At 45.5% G+C, this 14,104-nt stretch overlaps 1 protein-coding gene and 1 long non-coding RNA gene across 3 annotated transcripts in view; one reads left to right on the plus strand and one right to left on the minus strand.

The window, feature by feature from the left end:
• Positions 1-14,104, minus strand: part of LOC143805242 (uncharacterized) — a 116,110-nt gene that overhangs the window by 83,490 nt on the left and 18,516 nt on the right. Inside the window, exons 2-3 of one of the 2 annotated variants that reach the window (XR_013221208.1) lie at positions 6,103-6,183; positions 1,665-1,895 (exon numbers count right to left, since the gene is read on the minus strand). This is a non-coding gene — a long non-coding RNA (uncharacterized LOC143805242). Of the gene's footprint in view, positions 1-1,664; positions 1,896-6,102; positions 6,184-14,104 lie in introns of those variants that run through there. The other variant, XR_013221207.1, reaches the window with a different exon arrangement.
• The window catches only part of LOC143805234 (uncharacterized), a 660,557-nt gene continuing 647,646 nt past the window's right edge, over positions 1,194-14,104 (plus strand). The window contains exon 1 of the mRNA XM_077284263.1: positions 1,194-1,654. Within this exon, the coding sequence (XP_077140378.1) occupies positions 1,537-1,654 (118 nt within the window). The 5' untranslated portion in view covers positions 1,194-1,536. The remainder of the gene's footprint in view (positions 1,655-14,104) is intronic.

Here is a 14,104-nt window from a genome sequence, read left to right on the forward strand (position 1 = left end):
TCTTGTCAGATCTACAACCAGGACAGCAATTGCACCCTGATAATGGACACCACTGTTCGACCTCCCATGGGTCTACCTCTAATAAGTGCTGCAATGACTCTGCTATTTGCATCCGGGCAATAGGAAAACACCCCAAAATATATATACCCAGTCATCTAACCTGTGGGAAAATCAAAATTGAAAAAGTAAAGCTGATCTTTTGACATGCAACGTTAACAATAACAATGTTATACTTTTTATCATTTGTAGATTAGATTGAACTTGATAGAGATTATCTTCTTTGCTGCTTTTTTTTTCCTGTGTCCACGGAAAGTCAAATGTTATGTGTGGGGGAACCCAGAAAACGTTTAAATTTCCTTAGCATTACATAATTCCCACTAAAAGTACTGACCTGCTGAGTAAATATACCCCAGATTTGAACCCTGCATTCTTGCAAAAGAAACTGTCAATAGCTAAGACAGGGGCTGCAAAAAGTCCCCAGAAAATCGTTCACTGCTTGCACCCCACTGATCACGTGTAATCTGTGGAGGAACCCAGAAGCAAATGCTCAGTTCTCCTGCAGCGCCTCCAGAGGAGTGATGAAGCATTACACATTGCATGCTGTAATAGCAGTGCAGCTGTGGCTGAAAGTTTACAATTCTATTATATTCTCTACAAATAGAGTTCCTACTGGGGTTGGAAGACGACTCAATGGTTTATAATGTGCTAGTGATTTTGCTTTGTTTAAGGGGTATACAGTGTTTTGTGAAATGTCGGATGTAACATGATCTATGGTGTCAGCATCTCATAGTCGGCTGGGTATGCCGTTACTAACCACAAATCAGTGTTCACATTTCTCCGTTACACAAATCTGCAGAAACTGACACTCACAGGAAGTAAGATCCCAATACACTGCACAATGTCTACAAAATATCCACATTTTCTGAGAAATCCATTATTGTCCTTTACTGTATGTCCCCCTATTACACAGCTGGACCCTATTAGACATTATACCCCCTTCCTAAATGTATCCACTCGTTCACTACTGTACAGGTGGTTCCCACCTCCCCTCCACCTGCACATTGGCAATTTGAGGAAGGGGGTTGTCTCCAGCCCCCTCCTGAATAGCTAAGCCCCTCAGTGGGTGTATCTAAGTCTGTGCAGCTGAGAATGGACTGCAGTCCCAGAATTGCTCTGCAGAGAAGGATGTGATGCTGGACTTGGGGTCTCTGCTTCTCACCAGAGAAAATATAAGGACTGAACCCCCACTACCACTATATTAAAGCATAAGGACCACTAGACTTTTGAGATGCATCCTTATGAAAGGTTTAGATAGATGTACAGGATTGCAATAGTGGAGGTACTGAATCCTAACTTTTTTTGGGGTGCTGCATAATAAGGGATATAGGAAATCTGATTAATCTAGAATGGAGATAGAGAAAAGCCAGAGAATACTATAGAAAGGACCATATAGTTGTGGATATTACACGAACTCTGATGCTTAACCAGTGAACAAGGGCAGAAGCTGGATGCATTTTCCTACCAGTAATAAGGACTATGGACATGGCCAGGGGGCACTGCCAGCTGGCACCACTGCTATTCCTTTTGGCGCTGGGCTGCGTTGCTTCCTTGGAGCCCGAAGACACTTGGGATGCAGGATCTGGGCAAATGGCAGGTAAGAAATTATAATAAGGATCCGAAACATGAGCTATGTGGTGACTTTTCTAGAGGTTGTGATGCTATTGCTGGAGGGAGATGGCATATTGGGCACATTAAGCTTTAATTTGAACTAATGTAAGATGTTCTGGGATAGAATATTCACCCTGACTGATGCCACATTCCCACACTCAGACTGATCCAAGACATACTGCATGCTGTGAGGGACAGGTACGGATTTCAGGTGTTACAACCATCCACTGAAAATCATAAAGAAAGGTTATCCTAAAACATTGTGAAAGTCTACATGCAAAAATAACCCATGGCTATTGTAAGCGGCTCAAGATTTCTAAAGGTACAAAACAATTAGAGTCATAAAATATTATTATGGATTATGTCAATCAGAATTTAAGTGTCACTGTACCCCAAGTGTTAGTGCGTCCTTATCCTGTACCCCAAGTGTCAGTGTGTCCTTATCCTGTACCCCAAGTGTCAGTGCATCGTTATCCTGTACTGCAAGTGTCAGTGCATTCTTATCCTGTACTCCAAGTATTAGTGCCATTATGCTGTACCCCAAGTGTCAGTGCGTCCTTATCCTGTACCCCAAGTGTCAGTGCATCGTTATCCTGTACCCCAAGTGTCAGTGCATTGTTATCCTGTACCCCAAGTATTAGTGCCATTATGCCGTACCCCAAGTGTCAGTGCGTCCTTATCCTGTACCCCAAGTGTCAGTGCATCGTTATCCTGTACCCCAAGTGTCAGTGCATTGTTATCCTGTACCCCAAGTATTAGTGCCATTATGCCGTACCCCAAGTGTCAGTGCGTCCTTATCCTGTACCCCAAGTGTCAGTGCATCGTTATCCTGTACCCCAAGTGTCAGTGCATTGTTATCCTGTACCCCAAGTATTAGTGCCATTATGCTGTACCCCAAGTGTCAGTGCATCCTTATCCTGTACCCCAAGTGTCAGTGCATCGTTATCCTGTACCCCAAGTGTCAGTGCATTGTTATCCTGTACCCCAAGTATTAGTGCCATTATGCTGTACCCCAAGTGTCAGTGCGTCCTTATCCTGTACCCCAAGTGTTAGTGGGTCCTTATCCTTTACCCCAAGTGTTAGTGCATCCTTATCCTGTACCCCAAGTGTCAGTGCGTCCTTATCCTGTACCCCAAGTGTCAGTGCATTGTTATCCTGTACCCCAAGTATTAGTGCTATTATGCTGTACTTCAAGTGTCAGTGCATCCTTATCCTGTACCCCAAGTGTCAGTGCGTCCTTATCCTGTACCCCAAGTGTCAGTGCGTCCTTACCCTGTACCCCAAGTGTTAGTGCGTCCTTATCCTGTACCCCAAGTATCAGTGCATCCTTATCCTTTACTCCAAGTGTTAGTGCATCCTTATCCTGTACCCCAAGTGTCAGTGCGTCCTTATCCTGTACCCCAAGTGTCAGTGCGTCCAGTCCTTATCCTGTACCCCAGGTATTAGTGCCATTATGCTGTACCCCAAGTGTCAGTGCGTCCTTATCCTGTACCCCAAGTGTCAGTGCGTCCTTATCCTGTACCCCAAGTGTCAGTGCGTCCTTATCCTGTACCCCAAGTGTTAGTGCGTCCTTATCCTGTACCCCAAGTATCAGTGCGTCCTTATCCTTTACTCCAAGTGTTAGTGCATCCTTATCCTGTACCCCAAGTGTCAGTGCATCGTTATCCTGTACCCCAAGTATTAGTACCATTATGCTGTACCCCAAGTGTTAGTGTGTCCTTATCTTGTACCCCAAGTGTCAGTGCGTCCCGCCTTATCCTGTACCCCAAGTGTCAGTGCATTGTTATCCTGTACCCCAAGTATTAGTACCATTATGCTGTACCCCAAGTGTTAGTGTGTCCTTATCCTGTACCCCAAGTGTCAGTGCATCCTTATCCTGTACCCCAAGTGTCAGTGCATTGTTATCCTGTACCCCAAGTATTAGTGCCATTATGCTGTACCCCAAGTGTCAGTGCGTCCTTATCATGTACCCCAAGTGTCAGTACATTGTTATCCTCTACCCCAAGTGTTAGTATAATTATGCTGTACCCCAAATGTTAGTGAATCCTTATCCTGTACCCCAAGTGTCAGTGCTTTGTTATCCTCTACCCCAAGTATTAGTATCATTATGCTGTACCCCAAATGTTACTGCGCCCTTATCCTGTACCCCAAGTGTCAGTGCTTTGTTATCCTCTACCCCAAGTATTAGTATCATTATGCTGTACCCCAAGTGTTAGTGCGTCCTTATCCTGTACCCCAAGTGTCAGTGCTTTGTTATCCTGTACCCCAAGTATTAGTGCCATTATGCTGTACCCCAAGTGTTAGTGTGTCCTTATCCTGTACCCCAAGTGTCAGTGCATCCTTATCCTGTACCCCAAGTGTCAGTGCATTGTTATCCTGTACCCCAAGTATTAGTGCCATTATGCTGTACCCCAAGTGTCAGTGCGTCCTTATCCTGTACCCCAAGTGTCAGTACATTGTTATCCTCTACCCCAAGTGTTAGTATAATTATGCTGTACCCCAAATGTTAGTGAATCCTTATCCTGTACCCCAAGTGTCAGTGCTTTGTTATCCTCTACCCCAAGTATTAGTATCATTATGCTGTACCCCAAATGTTACTGCGCCCTTATCCTGTACCCCAAGTGTCAGTGCTTTGTTATCCTCTACCCCAAGTATTAGTATCATTATGCTGTACTCCAAGTGTTAGTGCGTCCTTATCCTGTACCCCAAGTGACAGTGCTTTGTTATCCTGTACCCCAAGTGTCAGTGCTTTGTTATCCTGTACCCCAAGTGTCAGTGCATTGTTATCCTCTACCACAAGTATTAGTGCCATTATGCTGTACCCCAAGTGTTAGTACGTCCTTATCCCGTACCCCAAGTGTTAGTGATTTATCCTCTACCCCAAGTATTAATGCCATTATGTTGTACTCCAAATGTTAGTGTTTTCTTAACCTGTACCCCAAGTGTCAGTGCTTTTTTTATTCCCTACCCCAAGTATTAGTGCCATTATCCTGTACCCCAAGTGTCAGTGCATTGTTATCCTGTACCCCAAGTAACAGTGCTTTGGTTATCCCCTACCCCAAGTATTAGTATCAATATGCTGTACCCCAAGTGTTAGTGCATCCATATCCTGTACCCCAAATGTAAATTATCTGTCTTGTACCCCAAGTGTCAGTGTGTCCTTATCCTGTACCTAAAATGTCAGTGTCACTTGTCCTATACACCAGGTGTCAGTGTGTCCATATCCTATACCTGTCAGCGCCATTTTCCTGTACCCCCCAAGTGTTAGCATCATTATCCTGTACCCCAAGTATCAGCATTATTATCCTATACCCCAATTATATGGCTGTACCCCAAGTGTCATTCTGTACCCTAAGTGTCAGGTCAATTATCCTGTACGCCAAGTGTCATTATCCTGTACCCTAAGTGTCATTGTCTTTATTCAGTACCCCAAGTGTACATGTGTTGTTGTTTTATAACCTCAAAATATAAACTTCCTAATAATATTGTAAGTTTTTGTCCTTGCAATATCTAATGATACAATTGTCTGTATTGTGATCAGTGATTTGTGTTTATTCTCCCCTATGCGAATGTCATGACAAGTTCTGCTTAGTATCACAGCACATTTCTTCTGCCTGCACAGGAGGGTTACAGATACCATCTGCAACATGATAAGGAGCAGAGCATTTGTTTAAAGGGACACAGGCATGAAATATTACTAGTAAGAACTTTATCTAGACATCTGCAGGAAAACTCTGATATACTTATAAATCATTTCCCATTTGATCATTTGTTGCAAACATCTTCTCGAGGATAAGATTAACATTTACAGAGCAATAGTCTAATGTGCTGCAGTTCAAACTACAGCGAGTAACACATGATGGGGGCGATACCTCTTTAGAGCTAAAAAAGTTCAAAGGGGAACCAGAAATGTGTCCAGATTGGTCATTAAGGGGGAAAACAGTTTTTCTAGTCGTACAAAAGTTGCAAAACTTGATGACTGTGAAACACTTCTAGCATGTACATTGGGGGAACAGGGCTAGGGTCACCAAGGAAAAACCTCGACAGATGCCGGATCCACAGGGCTAGGGCACCAATGCAATATGGGTAAATATTTTCTATACTTGTCATTGCCCAAGTGCCCCTAGTCACCCAAAGGTGCCATACACTGAACTAAATACAATCGGAGTATTAATATACTTGTCTTTTACACTCAGAATGGGACTGAGGTGCAACATTAATCACCCCTACTACAGTGTACCGATATCTACCCTCTTGTCCTGTCCTGATACCTATGAATTAGTAATGACAACATAGTAGTCCTCTTAGTAATAGAAGAGGCATTGTTAACCCCTTTGTTAAATTCACCATTCAGTGGGTTGGATGACAAATTTCCAATTTTTTTTTTTTACTGTGGTTGTAAAGATTCCTTTTCAATACAAAGCAATGTCGTACCTGATTATGACCTGCAGATGGCATTGTCTCTTTGAAGGCAAATCCAGATCCATAACAATTCAGGACAATGGCTGTTGTAACCTGGGTGAAAAATACATACACGTTTTACATAAAAAAAAAAAAATCAACACTGTTTCCTAGTTTATGTCTCAAAAATTAAGAGATATGTCTTATATAAATTGTGCGCTACTTCACATGTGCACAATGCAGGGGAGGGGCCTTCTACTGTGATTAGCAGCCTAATGTCAGGGGACCCTGGAACCAGATTAATAAGGATTCCTTATTTCTTTAGTCTATAAAATAAACCATACCATGTCCCTTGGCTCAGAGACACAATATACGTATTTAATATCCTTATTTATAGATTTAAGGTAAGCTTAGGCCAAGTGGTGACTTCACTCTTTTACTCTCAAAGTTTTTGGTTTGGTCAGATGGATGCAGAATAGACTGCACGGTCCTTACAGCACACAGAAGAAAATGTGTTCATTGTAAAAGGTTCGTAGAAGGATAGAAAAACAGAACTGCTTACTTTCAGAAGCAGCGCCACCCTTGCATATAGGCCATGTAATATTGCAACTCAGCTCTGTTCAAATTGTGATTTTCAGAATGGTGGGAATAAGGACACAACGTGAATGGGGAATTTATTTCTGTTGCTTTTGATCAGAGGGGCTCCTAAGCTAAAATCCTTCTCTTTACACAGTCATGGTGTTTTGCTGGCAAGTACCACTAGGTGGAGCCAACTTGAAACATACTTTTTGCATAGTTGTATCTGGCAAATCGAGTGACCGTCCCCTAGTGGTGGCTGCAGGCAGCCTGAATTTTAGTATTAAAATGGGTTTTCACATCAACTACTTACCCCTTATCTACAGAATAGATGGTATCTGATCATTGGGGTCTCACTGCTGAATATTTATGGACATAACGGTTTATCACTCTCCCATAATGGTAGTTCTGCCTCACGTCACCTGTCTTATCTATGACATTATTTCTGTCCCCTGTTTTGCATAAATATATGATTCTTCGGAATTTGCATTAGTCTATGACTGATGAAGAGACCTGGTAGTCTCGAAAGCTTGCAATTTGTTACCATCTTTTCAGTTAGTCATTAAAAATATCAACCACTGAGGACGCTCAATTCTAAATATTATTCTATCTACTGGCTATCACGGTACCAATATCTTTCCTTTTACATCTGGTCACCTGATATAATAATATAATGTATAACTTTGTTATTTAAAAAAAAAAAATGGACAGTTCTTATTTTATGGGGTTAAATATTCACATTCCCCTCCAGACATATATTTTTAGCTACAGGCTTGCACTGATTTGGGCCAGTGCCCAGCGCTGCTTGCTTGGGTAAGCATGAAGTGTTTTGGTTTGCAATCAAAGTAAAACAAATGACATGTAAATCCATAGGCCCAGGGGATCCCGTGCTGCACCGGGAGGACTGAATTATGAGACGGGGCCCGCCAGGTTGCTTGGAAACGTCGCAACAGTCTCACAACTGGGTGCCGATTTCCAAGATTGAGTCAACAGGTAAAGACCGTCAAGCTGCGATCTTGGGAACCAACCAAAAATATCTGTCAGGCTGTAACAAAACCTGGATTCATGGATAATGTTTGACTGATTTCATACGAAAACCTTGCAAAACAGCAATATCTGGCTATGGGGGTGTCTGTTCTATCTCACCTCTTTATGGAAGAGCTCGTGAACTCAGCAGGAAGACAAAAGTCTATACACGATGAAATATGGGGAGCTGGACGATGACTAGTGTGAATTTAATGCCATGTTTAGCTAATCAGTGAAGGTTCTTTGCTTTAGACAATTTAGGGCTCTTTGCCAAAAAGCAGATCACAGAAAGTGTCTCTTTGCTGGGATCCCGCTACTATGTGTATAAAAACTACGCAGTATTTTTTTTTAAGCTACAGCACCCCTATAGGAGAAAATAAGCATTACACATTGAAAACAGTGTACTACAGGACAAGTCCTCCAGAGCAAGAGACACTCTTTTCGGCTGCTCTGCGCTCAGAATACAAGATGATGATCCTTATATATTAAATGAAAATGGGTTTACAAAAAAGGAAAACCCCTTCAGAGTCGTATTCCCTTTTTTTCCTTGTAACTTCTAGAAAAGGGAATGCATATTGCTAGGATATGCCACTAATTTCTGATTGGTAGAGGACTGACTACTAGGAATGGGGTCAGCTGTGAAGGGACCTGCAGCTGGGCCCTATACACTTGACTGGACAGGTGCCCTGCTCAGCGAGTGGCTGGGGTGCTGCTGACCTAAGAAGTATATTATATAAGAACCCGTCTACTGAAAATTCCTTAATTAGTAATTACTATGGATTATATGGATTGTTAGGCTACATAGAGTTTATGGATAGTGTCATCTATTAGCCAGGGTAGAGCAACCTCAAAAAATAATTATTTCCCTGGAGGTCTCAATGTGACCATGAATTGATTATATGCACTTTAACAAACAACATGTAATACCACATTTCCACTCTAGTGGCCGCTACAGGCGAGATGTGCAGTCTCCTGTATCTTCCTCCCTTTAGACTGGGTTCAGATGGCCGCAGAGGGTGGACTTGACTGGCTCCAACATGCTTGTTTGAATCACAGACAAGTGCCGGAGCAGCCATTCCTTGTATGCACATTTTATGGACAGAAAACAAACTAAAGTAGTTCATACTGTAATTTTTTCCACGCATGACCATTGGTGCCCATAGAAAATCCGTTATGTGCCCTGAAATACTGGCTATAATGGGTCCATGTGCTCTCCGTGTTCCATGCAAGGCACAAATTGGAGCACACAGATTATATCCTCTATAGACAGACACATGATGAAAAGCATACGCCAAATATTTTCTAATTTGTAGTACCAAATGTATTTGTGATACTAATGTACCAATCTACAACAAACATTCCATACTTTGGAGGACCCGTCTATCATACCGCTGCTGCCGCCTCCTCGCTCGCTCCCGGCCTCTGCTTCTCGTGCGCGCGCGCATACCAGGTTCAGTGCTGCGCGTGTGCACTTCTGATCTTCTGGTGGCGCTCCTCTTCGTCTCCTCTATGGTCCTGGAGGACTAGTACCTGGAGGTCGGTCCTCCTTATTGTCCTCTCTATGGTTCTGGAGGTCTGTTACCCGGAAGTGCTACCCTGCCTTTAGGTATTTAAACTGCTTCCTGCTGTCGTCCTGTGCCTGGTTATCATTTGTTCCTTCAGGTGTTCCTGGCCGCTCTTAGTCTCTGTGAAGTTCGTTTTCCTTCTGACTTTGGTTTTATCCTGTCTTTCCTGTATCCAGCTAGCCTCTGCGTTTCCTCAGTTCCTCCGCCAGTCCCTGTACTGCTGCAGTTTACCCATCAGTCCTGTTTTACCCATCAGTCCTGTTTTACCCATCAGTCCTGTTTCTCTGCAGTACTCACCTATCCTGTGGTCCTACTATCTCCGCCTCTTCTTGGTCTTCTCCTGTCCTGGTCCTCCAGCTTCCGTGGCGATAGTCCCTCACGGGCCTGCCCCTAACTCTCCCTGTATAGGGGGCGGTCTATCTGGTCAGCTCGTCCATGAGGGGTTTGTCGTCGCGGTCTAGAGGGTCCACTCTCCGTTTTCCCTCTTTGAATCGTCACACTTAAATAGGACTGCACTCGGGTGACATCTGAGTGCAGCCTGATTCTTACAGCATAACAGTATAACCAGGCCATGGACCCCGCTGGTGTCTCTGCCACTCAAAAGGAGTTACTTTTTTTGCGGGAGAACCAGACTAGAATCATGTCCTTTCCCAAGAACATGGAGTCTCGTCTCGCAACGTTACAGTCTACCGACCCTGGTAACGCTAGTCAGTTGGCGTCTCTTCAGCAATAGTTAAGTCAACAACGGGACACTCAGTCCCATATTTTGAATTTTATGGCCTCTGTCGATAATCGACTTCTTTCTCTTCAGACTGCCGCTTCTGCTCCTGTACAGGCGTCCGCTCCACAGCCCTTGCCCCGTCTTGCCAGGCCACCTTGGTATGGTGGGGATCCTAAAATATGTCGCGGGTTTCTCAACCAGTGTCAACTACACTTTGAATTATCCCCGCTACTGTACCCAACTGACCGAGCTAAGGTGGCTTTTGTGGTGTCCCATTTGGAGGGCGAGGCTTTGGCTTGGGTGAACCCTCTTTGGGAGCGAGATGATCCTGTGGTTTCTCAACTTATTCTCTTTTTAGACACCTTCCGCAAGGTGTTTGATGAACCTGGTCGTCTGGTATCGACTACTGAGTCCCTTTTCAACCTTAGTCAGGGGAACCTTTCTGTAGCTCAATATGCCATCCGTTTCTGGACGCTGTCCTCTGATTTAGGTTGGAATAATGAGGCTTTGGTGGGAGCATTTTGGCGAGGTTTGTCTTCCCGCATTAAGGATGAGCTGGCAGGGCGGGATACTCCTTCTGCTTTAGATGACCTTATCTCTTTGGCGACTCGCATTGATTTGCGGTTCCAGGAGCGTTCTCATGAGGTTGTCAGAGAGAGGAGACCTCCTCGTTTATCCTCCGTTACACGTGGTACTTCTCTTTCCCAAACCACTGCAGATTCTTCCTCTTCTTCCCCTGAGCCTTTGCAGGTTGATCGCCTCAAGCCTGCCGAACAACGCCAAAAGGAGAGACTTGCACAGGGCTTATGCTTTTATTGTGGCAGCGCTTCTCATCTTCTGCGTTCTTGTCCCCAGAAGCCGGGAAACGCCTCCGCCTAGGTCAGGTAAGAGAGGCCTCCCTAGGTAGCCATGATTCTGTAGCACCCCCACTGCCGCAGGGCCGAGGGGTACCCGGTACCGGGCCTCTGAGTCTCAGCTCTGGGGTTGTCACGGTGGCTAGGCCCGGTCCGTGACCCTGCTGAGGGGCGTACAGTGATAGATATAATGGATGATGGGGGTGGTGAGGCTGTTGTGGTGCGGTGCAGTAAATAACGAGGACACCAGGTTGCAGTCTCTTTACCTCTTTACTGAAGATCTCTGGGTCCTCAGTCCAGAATCCGGATAACCAGGCTGCACAAGTCCGGCCGGTCCAATGGCACCTCCAGAGTTCTCCTTACAGGTGGAAATCTGTGCCTTCCTTCTAGCGCTATGTGTTGCGGTCCTTCCCTGCTGTGCTTACGGAAAGTCCCCACAACTGTTGTGTCCGTTTCTTAAGTTCCCTCACAACTCGATTAGATGATGTCCTGCTAATCCTCCGTCCCTCCCGGTGTTATGGTTGGGACGGCACCCATATGACGGGTAGGCTCGGAGCTCTTCCGGGACCCTAGAGTCGCCCCTCTCCACAAGTTGCCCCCCAAGACTGCATAGGTGATTTTAGTGAGACAGCCCGCCTTAGACTGACTGTCCTGCCGTTGGTTTAGAGTATTGCTTGAAGCTGAATATTGTAATACTCCCTCGGCGTTCCGGCCGCCTGTTGTGCGCCTCAGTAGGATGTTGCCTCGGTCTTACAGCATGACCCCTACTGGTATTCTCCTTGTTGCTTTGATCTCGTTTCTCACTCAGCACAATCTTTCTCGCTTCCAGTCCCTTCTTGAGTACCGCCGCTATACTGAGCAGGCACGGACCCGTTACGTTCGCTCAAGTTGCCAAGCCTCTGTCAGGATCCCACCCCTGACAGAGACCCTACCGAATCTTCTCCTGCAACACCCTCTGCCACAGGATGTTGCCTGGCTCCAACCCAGTCAGCTTCTGTCTAACTTCCTGCCTGACCCCCAGTTTACCCACTATGGTGGGGAGTGGCCTAGTGAATAGAACCCTTAGCTCCCCCTGGTGGCCCAGCTGTGAAATGTATTGGTGTCTGTGATACCTGATCAGATGAACTCCTTCAGTGCCATCAGACGTACCATAGCTCCCCTTAGTGGCGGAGCCACAGTACTGCAACGACCAGGACTCTGGGGCGCTGCAATTCCTCTCCACCTTTGATTTTGCCTGTCATTTTACACATGGGTTCCAGTCGCTTCTCTCTTGAGGCTTATGTAGATTCTGGTGCAGCTGGGAATTTTGTTCAACTTGAGCTGGTTGAGAGGCTTGTGATTCCTGTCAGATCCTTGGAGGTTCCTAGGCAAATAGCTTCTGTCGACGGTCAGCCTTTGCGGGAGGTCGTTTCTTCTGTCACAGAGGAGATTGAGATTCAAATTGGAGCTTTACATCGAGAAAAGTTGGCATTTTATGTTTTACTGTCTTTATCCCATGCATTTCTTTGAGGACTCCCCTGGCTAAGAAACCATGAACCTACTCTGAATTGGCGTACTGGGGACGTCCTATCCTGGGGACAGTTTTGTCAAAACAGATGCCTGCTTCCCGTCAAGCCTGCTAGTCTCCCTCCCTCGGCTCTGGAACTAGCGAATCTACCCTGTTATGATTTTCCCAATGGCAGGGAAATCAAAATAACAACGGACTAGCTCTCGGGTGATGGGAACTAAAGTGACCGTGACCTGAACCTGACACGACACTGGAAGTAGCCGGGGAGTGTTTCCTACGATGCCCTAGACACCACGCGCCAGCCGGAGATCTAACTACCCCTATCAGAGGAATATACAGGCCTGCCTTACCTCCAGAGATGAACCCCAAAAGGAGATAGCAGCCCCCCACAGATATTGACGGTGAGTCAAGAGGAAAAGACATACGTAGGATGAACAGCAGATTTAGCACAGTGAGGTCCGCTTACTAGATAGCAGAAGTACAGGAAAGAGTCACTTCACGGTCAACTTCAAAACACTACTCAAAAACACCATCCTGAAATTACTTTAAAACTCCAGTGACAACTCATGCCACTGGAGTGGCAATTTCAGTCCACGAGAGCTTCCAGCTACAGAGAGTCACATTGCAAATAGCTGGACAAAAATAGCATAAACTAGAAACAAAATTCAACTTAGCTGAACAGGATCTTGAGGCAGGAGAATGCAACAGAATGCTACTGATACATTGTTGGCCGGCATCAGACCAGCAGCCAAGCAGCCTTAAATAGGAAACTCCCCTAATGGGTGTCAACAGGTGATCAAGGATAGAAGAAGGCAAATAAGTGGCACTACCATAAAACACCACCGGGGGAGCCCACAAACAGAATTCACAACAGTACCCCCCCCTTAAGGAGGGGGCACCGAACCCTCACCAGAACCACCAGGGCGATCTGGATGAGCACTATGAAATGCACGAACCAAATCAGGAGCATGAACATCAGATGCTGTCACCCAAGAATTATCCTCCTGACCATAGCCTTTCCACTTAACCAGATACTGAAGTTTCCGTCTGGAAACACGGGAGTCCAAGATCTTTTCCACCACATACTCCAACTCACCCTCAACCAGCACAGGAGCAGGAGGATCAGCAGACGGAACAACCGGCACCTCATACCTCCGCAACAATGACCGATGAAAAACATTATGAATAGTAAAAGATGCTGGGAGGTCCAAACGAAAGGACACAGGATTGAGAACCTCCAGAATCCTATAAGGGCCGATAAACCGAGGCTTAAACTTTGGAGACGAGACCTTCATAGGAACAAATCGAGAAGACAACCAAACCAGGTCCCCAACACAAAGACGAGGACCGACACGCCGATGACGATTAGTGAACTGTTGAGTCTTCTCCTGGGACAACTTCAGATTGTCCACAACCTGTCCCCAAATCTGATGCATTCTATCAACCACAGCATCTACTCCAGGACAATCCGAAGACTCCAATTGACCGGACGAAAAGCGAGGGTGAAACCCTGAATTACAAAAAAATGGAGAAACCAAAGTGGCAGAACTGGCCCGATTGTTAAGGGCAAACTCTGCCAATGGCAAAAAATCAAGCCAATCGTCCTGATCAGCGGACACAAAACACCTCAAGTAAGTCTCCAAGGTCTGATTAGTACGCTCAGTCTGGCCATTAGTCTGAGGATGGAATGCAGACGAAAAAGACAAGTCGATGCCCATCCTGGCACAGAACGCCCGCCAAAATCTAGACACAAACTGAGTACCCCTGTCAGACACTATATTCTCAG

This window comes from Ranitomeya variabilis, chromosome 2, assembly GCF_051348905.1.
Source record: "Ranitomeya variabilis isolate aRanVar5 chromosome 2, aRanVar5.hap1, whole genome shotgun sequence".
Classification (NCBI taxonomy): Eukaryota; Metazoa; Chordata; class Amphibia; order Anura; family Dendrobatidae; genus Ranitomeya; species Ranitomeya variabilis.